At 43.9% G+C, this 16,928-nt stretch overlaps 1 protein-coding gene across 1 annotated transcript in view; it reads right to left on the reverse strand.

The window, feature by feature from the left end:
* The window catches only part of Itgb3 (integrin subunit beta 3), a 60,576-nt gene extending 44,027 nt beyond the window's left edge, over positions 1 to 16,549 (reverse strand). The window contains exon 1 of the mRNA XM_076869925.2: positions 16,437 to 16,549. Within this exon, the coding sequence (XP_076726040.2) occupies positions 16,437 to 16,527 (91 nt within the window). The 5' untranslated portion in view covers positions 16,528 to 16,549. The remainder of the gene's footprint in view (positions 1 to 16,436) is intronic.
* Between the last annotated feature and the right edge of the window lie 379 nt (positions 16,550 to 16,928).

Here is a 16,928-nt window from a genome sequence, read left to right on the forward strand (position 1 = left end):
AGCGCTTGCCCAGCATGTGTGAGGCAGTGGGCTCCATCCTCAGCACCATGTAAAATAAATAAATAAAACAAAGGTATTGTGTCCATTTACAACTTAAAAAAAATTTTTTTTAAGATTTACTGCTTTGTAAACAGTGGCCAATTCTGAATCTATGAGCCATAATTCATTCCCACCTTTCTTTGACTGACCAAGTATTAATCTCTCTTCCTTGAATTTTAATTTCAAATAGTCCTAACATTTTACTGATTCTCTCTTTAATTAAGCTAAATAAATCTTTGACATGCATTTACTTTCTATTTATATTAGAATTATACATTTAACTCTTTGAAATTTACACTAATCATGCTTACCATGTGCAAGACCCTGGGTTCAATGCCAACACAGAGAGAAGAAGAAAATTACACTTTATCAGTATTTGTAGGGCCTCACTAGGGGCAAAGGGATCTAACAGAAGGGTGCATGGGCCATCAGAAGACTGTGATCCTGAGTTACCTGCTAATAGTGTGGCCTTAGGTGAGTCATTTAACTCCTCTCAGCCTTATTTTTCTCAACTCTAGTATTACTACCACATTATTATTATTATTTTTCTCATCTTAATGACACTGCCACCCAACATATTTAGGTTCCCTTCAGGCCTGCCCTAGCCTGCCCAGACAGGACCCAGTCCGTGTTCAAAGATGTTCAGTAAATATATATAAAGATATTACACTACATCGGTTTTATTTGTTTTGTTTTTAAGCAAATGAATTCATTTCTCAAAATTACTCATAGAATTCTAAATGGGTCCCTCATTCAATTTAGACCTTCAGTGTTCTCCACAAAATGTGGAATCCTTGAAGTAACTCCTAGAAACTCCAGGTTTCTTCGTAACCTGAGTCTAACTAACTTCAAGGGCCTTTCTTAATCCTAAAATTCAACAAGAGGGATGCTGCTCTAAGCCCACGAGTAACTTCTAGAGCCCTACCTCTGCTTGACTACAATCTTAGCATGTATACCTAGGACTGTGGGTGGAAATTATGTCATGGGTTCCGGGCCTGGGCCTAAAACATCAAGGTCACCTCTAAGGTGGGGTATCTCTCAGCCAGACAAAAAGCTGTAATGGAAAAAAGGAAACTAATCTTCCCAGAGCCATAGTCAGGATATCTCAATCTTCAGAACCAACAAGGCAACCCAAGGCTTCTCCTAGCCAGGGGCTGCCTGGCCATGTCTGGGCCTCCCAGTTGCTCTCTCCCTGGGCAGATGTGGACATAGCCCCTCTTTATTGTTCTATCAGAAGAGTTCAGAAAGGAGCCTCGCCTGAACTATTTTAGGTATCTCTCTCTCTTTGGGGAATTGCCATGAGGACTGGCATCCAAGAAGTAATTCTGGATATAAATCCCGCAGAGGTTCCTGAGGAGAAACACAAAGCAACTGCAGAGAGTCGAAAGGCAGAAGAGAAGCGTGGGCAGCGTGGGAAGCATGGGCACTATCAGATTGTTTTTGAAAACTTTTCCCAGTCTGTCCATTTATTCAGCCATTCATTCTCAAGTTAGCATTTCCCTATGAGTCCTTGATTCATAGCCACAAAAGAAAGCCTTGCCAGATGTGAAATAAAAAACAGCAGGCCCCTCCTAGTGTATGAGTCGTCCCTGACCCCAGATGAGGAGCTGAGCTGCTGGGATTTGGTCTTTAGGAAGTCATGCCTTGGAGTCATGGTTACCCACTCCCCTTTATCCCTTGTTTTTAATGAATCACAGGTTGATTTCATGAGAACCAATGATCCCTCCATGATCTCCCCAACCAAGTCCTGCCACTTAGGGCAGGTTCCTGGAATGCAGTGGTTCAAAGTGACTGACTCACATCAGAAGTCTCCAAGCTGGGCCCATGCTGATTCAAGGAGCTGCTGCTCCGAGACCACCCTGCCAAACTGAACAATGAGCAAGGAGTCTGAACCAAAGTTTTTCAGTCATTCATAAAAGCCTGTGTTCCTGCTCAGCCTCTGGGGCCCAGAGATGGCCCTCCGAGAGAAGTGGGGATCTTCATCACAATGTCATTGAAAAAGATGGACAACTGCTATAGCTTCTTTCCTCTGACAGTTTAGCCAGAGCAGCAAAACAAGCTGGACTGGGCCTGGTCTTCACGAGATGGTTGTAAGAATTAAAAGAACCTGGAACATAGTTGAACAAAACAGCTGGCACACAGAAAATGCTCAATAAATGCTGTTGCCATTGTTTTTATTGTTGCTGTTTTTATCCTTAGTCTCAAGCTATTCAGGGCAAATGAATGCTTTTATTTTATTTTTTCCTTGAAGATACTATTTTATAGAACACTAGACACAAAGCCAAGTATGCCCCAAACAGAGGGGTAGGGGTGAGAACATGGAGCAGAAAGTATCAGGCTCAGGTCAAATGACCAATTATCAGATCTGGCTTCTACATGGAGCTAATAATATCAGCATTCAAAAATCCAATCTAGGAGAGACGGCCAAGAAAAGAAGGCCAATAGGAAAGGTAGGCAAGGCCAGCCAAGATGTTTGCCTGGAAAGTAGAAGTCGAAGGCTGTGGTTTGGCACATCAGCCTGGTTCACAGAACCAGAGCAGAGTCAGAGGGTGGGAAAAATAGAGAAAAAAAAGGAAACAAGGAAGGGAGTTGGAACCAGTGGAAGTCATATGCGTCAACGAGGCTATTTTGGGGACATGGTGTCCAATCAAACAGGATGCAAGAACAGGCCACCCTGATGAGGCCAGGGGACATCAGGAGAGGGCCAAGTTAGAATGAACAGTGTTTAGAGGGCAGTGTTTAGATGTCCACAGTCTATGGACATCTCTCTCACTGTCTGTTGGAGAGGAATTCTGGCCTGGATCCTCAGCCCTACCACTGACCTTTGGTCAATTCCCAGTAAGGTCCATGGGGGACCCTGGGTGATTCAATATCTGATCTTCCATTGCAGTCACCTGGCTGGGTGACTCATGGAAGAACAAAATTTCTCGTGTTAACTGCCCTATGTGTGCATAAGTGGTTTCTATAAAGCGTATTTCAAAGGAAATCTACTTTTGTTCCTTTCTTAAAGGTAGCAGTAGCTCAGTAACCCAAGGAAGGGGGAAGGAGAAAGAAGGTAGAATTCAAGGCAATGCACACCTCTGTGCTCTGAGCAAAACCTCCAGGAAACATCGCCCAAAGCATAAGGAATCCAAACTGCCACATTTCACCAAATCTAAGATTATGGGCTTCAGAGATTCTAAACTTTTCAAAAAATAAAATGCAGCCAGGCACCATGGCACACACCTGTAATCCCAGGGGCTCCGGAGGCTGGGGCAGGTGGATTGCAAATTCAAAGCCAGTCTCAGCAACTTAGCAAGACCCTGTCTCAAAATAAAGTAAACAGAACTGGGGATGTAGTTCAGTGATACAGCGCTTGCCTAGGATGCTTGAGGCCCTAGATTCAATCCCGAGTATAGCAACAACAACAACAACAAAAAGACCCCATGACCATCAAAAGGTAAAACTGCCTGGCCTTTCAAGAATAGGTAAGTAGGAAAAAGTGCACATCTCAGTGGTAAATCACTTGCCTAGCATGTATAGAGCCCTGGGTTCGATCCCCAATACCACAGGAAAAAAGCAATGCATCAGAGTCAATTAAATATGGTATTTAACTTTGGAAAACATTTGTGATAATTTGCCTCCACCGATATTAAAATTGTTATGGGCTGAATTAAACTCTCAAAGATATGTATGTCCTAATCCCCAGTGCAGAATTGAGAAATAGGGGCTTTGCAGAGGTAATCAATGAGATCATTAAAGTAGGCACTAATCCAATATGTCCTTATAAGATGAAAGAAATGTCGTGTGAAAACAGAGACAGAGAGTGGTGGCATGTGATAACAGAGACACAGTTACAGGTGACAGTTAAGGAACACCAATGATTGCAGCCACCATCAGAAACTACAAATAGACAAGGAAAAAAATTTTTTTAAGAGACAGAGAGAGAGAGAGAATTTTAATATTTATTTTGTAGTTCTCGGCGGACACAACATCTTTGTATGTGGTGCTGAGGATCAAACCTGGGCCGCACGCATGGCAGGCGAGTGCTACCGTTTGAGCCATATCCCCAGTCCCAACAAGGAAAGATTTTACCCAGAGTCTCAGAAAACATGGCCTTGCTAACACCTTGATTTCAGCTATCTATCCTCCAGAGAGAATAAATTTCTGTTGTTTTCAGGCATCCAATTTGTGGTACTTTGTTACCAAATCCCTAAGAACCTAGCAGAATGGATTTTCATTTCCTTAGTATTGTATGACATAATTTTGAAAAGTAGTGCCCTGAAATAAGTCAGCCTGGACTGAAAACTTTGCTATATTTAATCAGCAAAATGGTTACTTTGGCCTTATACCTTTCTACCAATATATCTCAGTGGTGTCAGCATTCACTGATTCTTTCATTCCCTGCAACACTTGCCTGTACCAGGGACTCTCCTGGGTGCTAGAGGCACACTGTTGAACTGACAAAGCCTTCATTCTTGTGAAGCTTATATGTTGTGAGAAAATTGCTAACAAAAACATACACAGCATTACTGTCATACATAACTAATTAGAACAAATTTTTTATTAAATACCAAAAAAACCCATAACAATAAAAAAATCATAATTTCAAACAGTGGCAAATGCTTAAAGAAAATAAAGCAGGATAAATGAATAGCAAGCAAGGAGGGGAAGGCATCAGGAAGGCCTCTCCAACAAGTTCACATTCCAAAATGATGTTAAAGAGTGAACCGTGGAAAGATCTAGGGGACTAGCACTCCAGAAGGAACCGAAACCCAGTGCTGGGTGGACCTCAGCCTTTTGAAGAAACAGCAGGAAGAGAAACAAAGGAAGAGAAGGCAGAGAGGAGGGTGGAGAAGCAGGGATCGGAACACTTAGAAGCCACAAACCAGGGAAGCGCAGGTGGTCTTCAGTCTCTACACATTCTCCAGTGAGAGCCACCAGAGGGATCTGAGCAGAAGTAAGCAGAAAAAGCTCAGCCTGGCTGCTGAGTGGAGGACGGACAGCGGGCAGGCCAGAAGGCAAAGAGACCAATAAGGACATCATTAAGATAATCCAGACAACAGATGGCAGTAGTCTGGACTTGAATGGTAGTGGAGTGGATGAAGTGGTCAGATGCTGGACGTGTTCTAAGGACTTGATGAAAGAGGCCACTTGGGGTATGAGGGAAGGACAGGAAGGACTTTGGCCTGAGCAAGTGGATGCCCTTTGGACAAGGCTCAAATGTTTTGAGTACTGTGCCATCCCCTTTCACTGACCCTTCAGCCAGTAGGCCCTGTCCTTATAAATGAAGCCAGATCATGTCTAGTTATCGCCTCTGACGGGGTTAATTAGATAGTCATGTGCCAAAGACTACATAAAGCCCATCCTTAGGCAGAGTCCCATCTTGTGAGTGGCTGTGGTCTAAAATAAACAAGCAGCCCTGGAGAAACTGGATGAGGCAGGGGCGGTTAAACAATGGGCAGGGCGATGTGGTAGGAAAAGCTTGAAGACCAGCAGGAGACCAGGGGTCTAAAGCCACCTGTGTCCTTCCCACCGGCCCTATGACCCCAGGCTTGTCCCTGAATCTCTCTGCTGCTCTCTCTGAGGCCCAGCCACATCTCTATTTAAGAATTTGTAACTGCTGGGGCTGGGGTTGTATAGTTCAGTGATACAGCGATTGCCTAGCATGTGTGAGTCACTGGGTTTGATTCTCAGCACTACATGTAAATAATTTTAAAAAAAAAAAAAAAAAAAAAAAAAGGTCCATTGACAACTAAAAAAAAAAAAAAAGAATCCATAACTTCTCCCTAGTATTTATCAGATTTAACCCTGCCACATCAGCCAAGCTAGATGCCCTTCAATAGATGAATGGATATATAAAAAAAATGACACAATGGAATATTACTCAGCAATAAAAGAGAATAGAATCATGGCATTTGCAGGTAAATGGATGGAGTTAGAGAAGATAATGATAAGTGAAGTTAGCCAATCCAAAAAAAACCAAATGCCGAATGTTTTCTTTGATATAAAGAGGCTGATTCGTAGTGGGGTAGGGAAAGGGAGCATGGGAGGAATAGATGAACTCTAGATAGAGCAGAAAGGTAGGAGGGGAAGGGAGGGGGCATGGGATAATTAATGATGGTGGAATGTGATGATCATTATTATGCAAAGTACATGTACGAAGACACGAATTGGTATGAGTATACTATGTATACAACCAGAGATATGAAAGATTGAGCTCTATATATGTAATAAGAATTGTAATGCATTCCACTGTTATATAAAATTAAAAATAAATAAATAAAATTTTTAAAAAGAATTGTAATGCATTCTGCTGTCATAAATAAATGTCCATCGGCAAGTAAAACACTAAAAAAAAAAAAAAAAAAAATTGTAACTGCTCCCTAATATTTATCAGGTTTAACCCTGCCACATCAGTCAAGTCTGGAGACCTCAACAGTTATTTCCTTTACTCTGTGCTCCCAAATATGGGCACAATGCTTGCCACATGAGTTCTTAGGATTAAATGAGGTAATGTGTGTGAAAGAGCAATTTATAGTAGATGCTCAAAAAATGTCCAGTTCCCTCCCCTTTATCTTTACTCTAGTCACTTTTTGCATCAGGAATGTCCTTCCTCCCCTCTCCACCTCAGTGTCAGACAAGAGAGGATACTTGTCTCAGACAGGATGTAAGAAAGAAAGCAGGAGACAGGAGCGCTCAGGGCTAGATCCCACACAATGCCCAGGAGATCTAGGGGAAACGCCTTTACCTCTCAGGAATTTCCTTTCTGCTTTTCTATAAGACAAACCAAGTTGGATTAGATGACCTTGAATGTTGGCCCCTGAAGTATGCAGTCTTTCAAACACCAGAAACATCAACATGTTGTCTGGTACTCTAGGAGGCCTAGCATCCCAAGGTACAAGCCCCCTTACACAATGCACAAGGGGCCATTTCTTCCTAATGGCATAACTGACATCTGAAATGTTGCATTTTAGAGTTCTGGAAATTTTTATTAGCACCAGCCCCACCTCCCATCTGACTCATGCGGAATATGAAAGAGGCAGGCCGTACCAAGCTCGGTTTAAGGCCCAGCCCAGCAGAACCCTGTAGGGGACCTTGGCATCCAGCTTTCCAGCTCTGGGATGTTCCTCCCCAGCTCATGTCTCATGAGTAAGAACAGCAAGCAACAGTGCTGTCACCAGTCCTAACTGCCAGCCAGTCTTGGGAGGAAGGCAAACTGGTTTGACTGTTTTAGAAGACAATTTGTCAACATCCATTAAAATTTAAAATGCCCATGCTAGGCTACTCGGAAGCTACTGGGAAGGCCGAAGCAGAAAGATTACTCGAGCCCAAGAGTTCAAGACCAGTCTGAGCAACAGAGGAAAGAAAAAAAAAAAAATAGGCTGCAAGTGTGACTCAGTGGTAGGGCACTTGCCTTGGGTTCAACTGCTAAATAAGTAAATAAATAAATATCCATGCCTTTTGACCCAGCAACTTTAGTTCAAGTAGTTCAGTCTATAGAAAAATTGAAACTAAGGTGCATAATAAACGAATAAGGTTAGATCCCTGCAACTTTATCTGTAACAGCAAATAATACTTCATCTATAGTCATTGGGAATGACTCCAATGACTTCCAACAGGAAGTTGGTTAAATAAATTCTGATACAGCCCTATAAGAGTCTGCCTCTCGCTAAAATTATATATCTCTTAGAATAAATAATGGAAAGTCATATACTGACATAAAAAAGATGCCTAGAATATATTATTAAATGTCAGTGATCCTATTGTGAATCACAGTTGTTATCTCTAAGAATGACATTATAAGAAACTTGTATTTTCTACATTACTATATATCTTCTTTTTTTTAGTTGTAAATGGACACAATATCTATCTATATATATCTATATCTATATCTATCTATATATATATATATATATATATATATATATATATATATATATATAAAAGTTGCTGACAGACCTTTATTTTTTATTTATTTATATGCAGTGTTAAGAATTGAACCCAGTGCTTCACACATGCCAGGCAAGTGTGCTACCTCTGAGCCCCAGCCCCAGCCCCTGGACATAGTATCTTTTTATATGTTTGTCTTTATTTTATTTTTATGTGGTGCTAAGGATCGAACCCAGTGCCTCACATATGTGAGGCAAGTACTATATCACTGAGCTACAGCCCCAGCTCTTTTTATCTTTTGTGAAGGGTCTCACTAAGTTGTTGTCTCCCTGTCCAGGCTGGCTTCCAACTTGGGGTCCTCCTGCTTCAGCCTCCCGGTAGCTAGGATTACAGGCATGCGCCACTGTCCCCAGCTCTACAGGATCATATTTCTGTACTGCCTTTTTTTTTTTTTTTTTTTTTGCAAGACAGAAACTTTTATTTCCAGAAATTGTGGATAAGTAACAAGTCAAATTTAAACATTCTATTTGAAAGATGGGCGGGGAGGGGGATATACCAATGTCACATAAGTAGAAATTTCCTCAATGAGCAAAAGTTGCTCAGAAGCCAGTATGACCTTTAATGTTTTGTCACCCTGAAAGATATATCCTGCTGTACATCTTGTCAGAGGAATTTCTGAAGAAAAGCACAACCTACTCAACTGGGTCACAAAAGTTAAGCAGTGTCACTTATGGCATTTTTGTTTTTTATTTTCTAACTCCCAGGCTGAAATACTGTCACTGTCCTACTCTATTCTCTCTCCCTCACTTCATCTTATGAAACACCCATGCCATCTAATGTTCTCTTGTTCTAACCAAAAGGCGTTCTGCAACATAAGCCAGGTCTGCTGTGAGGCTAGAAGACAGCCAGCCAGGATTCCAGGATTCCAAAGCACAAGGATGCTTTACACACTAGAGGTAGCATATTAAGTCAGCCACAGGCAAAGATCTTGGAATATTTTCTCTGCTGGAAATATGTCCCAAACCTGGCTGGTCTGCCCTAGAAGGGGACTCTTGCGTGTGCCTCCAGGAGTGCTTGTGAAGGTGATGTGATATCAGAAAGGCTTGAAGAGCAACAAGGGAATTTCAAACCTATTTAAATTGTTCTGGTTAAAATACTCAAATCCAGAGTAACACTGAGAGACATAAGAGGAGAAACGTGTGCAGAAATGGTTCCATTCACCTGCGTGAGTCAATCATATTTGGTAAGTGGGTGGAACTAGAAGTGAAGCAGTGAGCTGAGGGGGGGAAGCAACACTCAAACAGAGTCAACTCAAAGTTCACAAGAACCGAGGAGCCTCAGCTTGTACTCCTGCAAGATAACGACACAGCGTCATGCTTAATGTGCCATGGTGCCTCCTTATGAGGAAGTAGTGAAGGACCCAATATTTCAGTGTTTTTCAGTGGCAATTTCAACTCTGTGGCTCCAGCTCCTAGACAGTAGCACTCTGATTCTACTGTGTCTTGTCCTTCTTTTGAATTTTTCCCCACTCTTCCCCGGTTTGAGTGGTTCTTTCTCCTTCTTGGTTTTATTCCGCTTGGCCAGTGCGGGCCGCCGCCGCCGCTCCTGCCCCTGCCGTCGCCTGACCCCGCCGCAGCAGAGCCCCCGCCCGGGGACTGAGTCCTTCGCTGGCTCTCGCTTCCCCTTTTCCAGGCTCTCAGAGGCTGCGGCGGCAGCGGCGGCGGCGTCTCTCCCTGCCCTTTTTTTTTTTTTTTTTTTTTTTTTTTTTTTTTTTTTTAACAAGCTGAATTACTTTTGTAAATTAAAAAGAAAATTAAAGCTAGTTTTAAATGACCTCTGGTCTGCCTCCTTTCTGCATTGCCATTCATTAGTGCAGGCTCCCTCCCGGAGTCTGCTAGGTGTTCTACTGTGCCTTTGGCATCCAAACCTCATAGCCTCTTGGAACCCCAAAATTAGGTTGGAACAAGAGGATGAATTCTGGGGGACAGGGTGGTTGGGAAGATTCTGGATAAAGGATACAAAATTTCAGTTAGACAGAAGGAATACTTCAAGAAATCTACTGTGCAACATCGTGAGTAGTTAGGAACTGCTCATTTACCTAAAAGAGCAGATCTGAAGTGTTCTCAGCACAGATAAATGGTAAGTACATGCGGTAATGCATGTGTTAGGCAGCTTGATTTAGCCATTCCATGATGTGTACATGTTCCGAAACATGTTGTGCATCACAAACATGCAATTCTTGTTTAATAATAATAATGGATAGAAAAGAATGAAAAAGAAAAGAAAAGTAAACTTTGACAGCCTGCTTCCACAGCCTTCAGGAACCTCCCAGAGGCTGGTCTGTTCCCAACTTTGGAAGCTCCAGGAGGAAGACACCAAGCTCCCCTCTACCTCAGAGGAGCTGGTCCAACACTTCTGAGGCAGACAGAAATATGATACTGTAGAGCTGGGGACAGTGGCACAAGCTCCTGGGAGGCTGAAGCAGGAGGATCCAAGTTGGAAGGTCTAATTTGGAGCCATCCTGTGTGGTGGCTAATGGAAGGATTTAGAACCATCAGTGGATCTCACAGAACTAGGTTTCTGCTACCCAAAAATTCCATTAGCAAAGAGATTCTGACTTTTAAAGTGACTACTGAATATGCCTTTTGCTAAACTTCTGGAGTCCTCTCTAATGCAGGACTCCTCTCCCCGTGCCCTAAAGAAACCCTTACATGAAATTTCAAGTTGCTAATCAGTTGAAGAAGGAACTGCTCCAGTCGGAGGAAGGAACAAGAACAAATGGAAGACTCTCCTTCATCTCCTCCTTCACTTGCTTTGCAGCCCCTGAGACTCCAAAAGACAGAGGCCTAGAGGGAAGATGACTTGTCACCCAGCAAGTTCATGAAAAGGCCTGCAGAGCCATGAATCAGACGTAGGTTTTTAAATTCCAGACTCACGGTTCTTTTTCCTGAGGTTGTTGTTTTTTTGTTGTTTTTTTCCCCCCATATAAAAGGAAGTGGCATAGAACACAAGTTTAGGTAAAGGAGCACAAGCATGCACACATGAGCACGGCACACGCAAGGGGACCTGTCTGAGTGGAACACACCATCTGGTTAATTATAATTAGCAAACTGACTGACTCTCCCTCATTTGACTTTCTTAGGATTCCCATGCAGGGCTGGGGTTGTGGCTCAGAGGGAGAGCACTTGCCTAGCACATGGAGGCACTGGGTTCGATCTGGACACCACATAAAATAAATAAGATAAAAGGATTCACATGCATCATTTCATCTTTCTCTCCTTGAGTGTTTGAACTCCTTCACTAACCAAACAAAGAAAATGAACTACTGAAATAAAAAACAGGGAGGGACAGCGACATTAATGTTTATAGCAACTCAATTCACAATAGCTAAGCTATGGAATCAACCTAAGTGCCCTTCAACAGATGAATGCATAAAGAAAATATGGTATATATATATATATATATATATATATATATATATATATATATATATACATACATATACATATACATATACACATACATACATACATACAGTGGAATATTACTCAGCCATAAAGAAGAATGAAATAATGACATTTGCTGGTAAATGGATGGAAATGGAGACTGTCATGCTAAGTCAATACCAAAAAAAAACAAAAGCTGAATGTTCTCTCTGATATGCAGATGCTAACATACAATAAGGGGAAGGAGAACAGAAGTTCATTGGATTAGACAAAGGGGAATGAAGTGAAGGGAAGGGGGATGGGAATAGAAACGACAATAGAATGAACTGGACATGACTTTACTGTGTTCATATATGCATATATGACCAGTGAAACTCCACATCATGTACAACCACAAGAATGGAAAGTTAAAGTCCATGTATAATATGTCAAAATACACTCTACTGTCATGTATAACTAAAAAGAACAAATAAACTTTTAAAAAATAAAATATAAGGGAGAAAAGAGGGAGGGAGGGAGGAGCTCTTTGTGGAAGACTTCCAGTGGGTTGTTTCTTTGGAGATGCAGTCAAACATTTAAAAAGGTAAAATAGTTCCAGGCTTATTTTACAACTTTTGGCTCTAAGAATCATGACATATTGTCTTTGGCCACAAAATATCTGTTGCTGTTAGGACTAAGAATTATAATACTGTTTGTTGCTGTAAAATTCTCATCTTTAACTATTTGGCAGCTGGAAAATCTAAGGACTTAATCATGGCCCAAATGCAACTACCCAATTAGAAAATATACAGAATGAAAGCTGAACTGCACCTCCAAGGTTTCATGGGCCTAGCTCCACCGATTTAGGGATAACTGTCCCAACACCTGAGGCAGCTGGAATAGCCTGGGGTAACCTCTAGAGTTACCCATACATGCAGCAACATGGATGAATCACAAACACATGACGATAAGTGAAAGAAGCCAGACTTGAAAGGCTACACACTCTATGATTTCATTTAAATAACATTCTGTAAAACACAACTGTAGGGACAGGAAACAGATCAGTGATGGCCAGGGACTAGGTTGAAGATAGGAAACTGATTATCGGGCAGCTGAAGAAACTTTTTAGAGTGATGACAATATTCTGCATCTTGATTATGGTGATAATTTCTTGACTGCATGCATTTGTCAAAATGCATAGAAATGCACACCTAAAAAAAGGGAGGGGGTGGATTTTACAGCACATAAACAATACCTTCATAAACCCAATATCTTTTTTTAAATCAGTGTTCCTGAGGATACTGTGTGCATAGAGAGACAGGTAGAGTCTACCATTTTTGCAGGACAGTCCCAAGTTTCAATAAATGCCAGCAGTTTACACAGAGAGAACAGGCGGTTTCCGTAGACAGTGTCATTTCTCTGCTCCCTGCTCATTTCCACTAGTGACCTGAACGGTAGCAGGCACACTGCTCTTGCCACTCAGGGAGGACCAAGGTTCAGGAAAAGAAAGAGGCAGCATGGGGTGAAGCAGCAGGCTGGGGAAGCCAAGCAGTTTATCCCCGAAGCTGCCCAGTCACTCCCCCAGTTAATTATCTGTCTGCTGATTCAGGAGCTGTGGTTCCTGTGGGCACGTCTCCCGGCCACTCCTGCCAACGAGGGCAGGATTCCTGGGGCTGGGAGGGGATGATAACCAGAGATCTTGAGTGGGATGGGGAGCTGTACAGGAAGAATTTCTATCGGGAACTTCTGGAGTCATATCCAGGTCCCCCCACTCACACTGTCGCCTCCTGGTCCCATCTTCGGATGGCCCCAGGAAACCTCTACCCCTTCTCACCTTTCTCTCACACTCACAAGTCTGAGGGGAATAAAGAAGAATGCTGCCTTCTTCGGGGATCCCCCCAAAAGAGGGAAAAAGGCAGACATTTCACCCAGGGTTCCCTGAGTTTCCAGCACCCTCTGATTAGAAGTCCAAATCGTGCACTAGTACAGAGGTACAAACATTAAAGAACTTATGGTCTCGACTGTATCTTAGTGCGCAGGGGACACAGCTCATTGGTACAGTGTGTGTTCAGCATGCAACAAGGCGCTGGGTTCAGTCCTCAGCCATACACACCACACACACACACACACACACACACACACACACCCCAAATACCTCCAGAATGTCCAAGTGGAGCACTAGAGGATATTTTATGAATGAATGAAAGTATTTAAATATTGTATTTCTTAAAGTGAACCACATCACCTCTAGATGTCTTTTCATAGCATTCCCTAGATACTCATTTTGCTGCCTGTGGGCCAGGCACTGCGCACAATGTTGAACAAAATAGGCATGTCGCTCTCCTCGTTGAGTCTGAAGTCTTGTGAACACTTTCTACCTTCCTCTCTTCCCAGAGACAGACTTGAAGTTTGCTCCTGGATAAAGAAGGTGTCTGGACCTCTCTCCCTGGCCTCACCTGTGCATTCTTGATGGACCAGAGGAGCTGAAATATGCCATGCCACCAAAGAGGAATGGGTTGAAATAAGAGGGACCCCCTGTCAAATAGGTATGAAAAAGGGACCCCGTCAGTCTCATGCTAGAAGCCCATATTGCACTCATGCAGGAAACCGCAACAGCTCTTGCCTCTAATGTACGCATGGTAGATACCATGGATAAGAAGAATAATGACAACAGTATTGCCATCTATTAAATACTTATTTTGTGCCTTTGTCTACATTTATTCTGCATAACCATAGAAGTATTGCTTTCTCTACAGATGAGGAAACTGAGGACCTTTGAGATTAAGAAATTCATCTAAGGTCACATGGCCAATCAGAGGGAAAATCAAGAATTAAACCTACATCCTACTTGCTTAAACCATAACTGTTCCTTCCCCTAGCTAACAAGCCTTTCTCCCAAGTCTCTCCAGGCCCCGAGGATTCCTACAGAGGGCTCCAATTGGACAGTTTCTAGGATACAAATTTTAAAGAGAAATAAGCACCCCAGCCCAGAACTAGTTAGGCTAGAACAGAACTCGAAATATGAGGAAGCCACTGAATCGAATTTCTTATGTAAGAGATCATCTTTGCAGATAAAATCTGAAACCAGGCTCAGTGGTAGAGTGCCTGCCCAGCATGCACAAGGCACTGGATTCAAACCCCAGTACTGCCAAAAAAAAAAAAAAAAACTCAATATTACCCCTAGAACCTCTTTTCTCCCCATACCGGGACCTCTTACTCTGAGCAGCCTCTCTGTTCCACTCCCACTCCTACTTTCTGTACCCCTTTCTGTATCCCTTCAATACTGCGTGTTCTAACACTACTGTCCTCCTCTTATCCCACCATCTGCTTCACCAGGGATCTAATATGTCTTCCACCAACACTGGGGTAGATGATGGAACTATAATAAAAACTGCTTTTACAGGGGACTGATGCTCTGGAAGGCTGTCTCTAGAGTCCCTACTCTTAAACACTGCTTAGACTTAGGTATGAATGTGCAGTATCCTGTGGATCATTACAACTGTGTGAGCCAGATCCACATGAGTTAGCCTGGCATAAGTAGGAGAGATGGAGGGAGAAACAAAAAAAAAAAAAAAAAAGATACACACTCTTCTTCTTCACTAACATCAAGCCACACTCTGTGCTAGGCACAATCTTATGTTTCCTCACTATTTTCTTCTAAAAATATAAAGATTATACTCACAAGTGAATTTAGAAAGCTGTGGATATAAAAATAATATGGCAAAATGTTTTAGATGTATTCCATATCTCAAAATAACTAAGAGAGGAGTTGGAAGGTTCCCAGCACACAGAAATGCTAATTACCTTGATTGGATCATTCCACGTCATATACATGTACAGTATACATAAACACACACAATTTTATTCTGTATTCAGTTTAAAAATTCAGAATAGTAAATTTTAAAATGTTTTAAGTTTATGAAAACAGTCAATTGTGAGGTGACCTGTGGATTTCTCCATCTCCCCATCAACAGCCAGCAGCAGCAGACCTAGGCTCTAACATCTCCAGGGCAGAATGCTGAAAATTCTGATTTCTGTTCAGTGTCACCAGGCTGTTCTCTACAGCTAGAGATCACCTCTGTCACATGGAAGCTTCAGCGGTAACAGTTAAATGCCCCTCCACAGAACCTCCTCAAAACATCCTTGTCGGTCCAGAATCTATATATGTCTTCACCTACATAGAATAGTTTTGAAGGCAGTTACCAAGATATTTTTGAATAGTTTATATTTGAAATGGACTTAATAAACCTTCCCCTTTAAAAAAGAAAAGAAAAACTCCCACCTGCAGGGTCTAATTTGTTTATGAGTACTACTGTATTATTTTGAAGTCCATATGTGCACTCTTGTGTGTCCTCTGCAGTAGGGGAAGCCCCAGCTCACCGAGCCAGGGTTTCTCCACCTTCAGCAAAATCACTAAGGGCTCCCAACACCAAGGCCAAGGCTGACTGCCGGGGTAGCCAATGGTGTGAGCAGCAGCAGAAGAAACAAGGCCAGGGATCCGAGCCTCCCCAGAGCGCCTCTCCGCACACCCTAGAGACTTTTGGAGTGGGAGGTCTGTACCAGAAACAGCAGCACTGCTGCCACCCAGAGACACGGGAGGGAGCAGAGCCTTCATGCTGCTCCAAAACCTCCCCTGGGGGTGCCGCTAAATTTAAAAAGTTGGTAGGGGCGCGGGGCGGGGCGGGGGGGTTACACGGAGAAAGAGGAATTGGCAAGCCAGTGCGCGCGTACTCTGTCAGAGGCTCTTCCCTCGACCAACGCGCGGGAACAGTCCCATCCAGCCTGCGCTACTTCTGAATTGCTACCAACCGCAACCTGCGCAACTCCGGCTGAATGCAGGGCTCAGAGATGCGAACCCGCGCGGCGCGTACAGAGGCCGCCCAGGGAAGGCGCCCCACTGGCTGAAGACCGGCCCCCAAGCACTAGGGACCTCTCTCTCGGCCCTGCCATCACCAGGCCAGGAAGGTCCTCAGCTCCGGGATCCGACGACCCCGCGCACTCAGACTGCGGAAACTCGTGATCCGCCCTCCCGGGTCTGCAAATCCGAACTGGTGCGGGACCCAGGAGATCTGCGTCCCGTGGCGCTGGAGTCTCACTCACCTCCGACGCCCACGCCGACGCCCGCCAGCGCCCCCAGCGCCAGCAGAGCTGTCCAGAGCGGCCGGGGCCGCGGCCACCGCAGCGCTAGCATGGTGCCCTCCGCCGCTGCCGCGCTCTGCCCACCCCACGGCTAAACGCGATGTCCGCGGCTGCTTTTCCCGCAGCTAGAGGGGAGGGGACGCGGTGGGTGGGACGCAACGGGGCGGGACGCGGACTAGCGCTTCCTCCCCTTGGGCCCTTTTCTGGACCCTAAGCCTGAAAGAGGGCGGTGGGAAACCGCGGTTCTTCCCTGGAGGCCTCGCCTCCGCCCACGAGGATCCGCCTGTCAGCTAACTAGGCGAGGCGGCGCCGGGAGGGGGTCGTGAGCCATCCCGGTCCCAGAGGTCGGCGCCTGGACTCTTGGTATGCTCAGAAAGGCCAGGAGCCTGTGGCCGCTCACTGGACATTTCTAGTCCCACCTCCTCAGGGACACCCACGGGGCAATGTCACCTG

The sequence above is a fragment of the Callospermophilus lateralis genome, chromosome 11 (genome assembly GCF_048772815.1).
Source record: "Callospermophilus lateralis isolate mCalLat2 chromosome 11, mCalLat2.hap1, whole genome shotgun sequence".
In the NCBI taxonomy this organism is placed as follows: Eukaryota; Metazoa; Chordata; class Mammalia; order Rodentia; family Sciuridae; genus Callospermophilus; species Callospermophilus lateralis.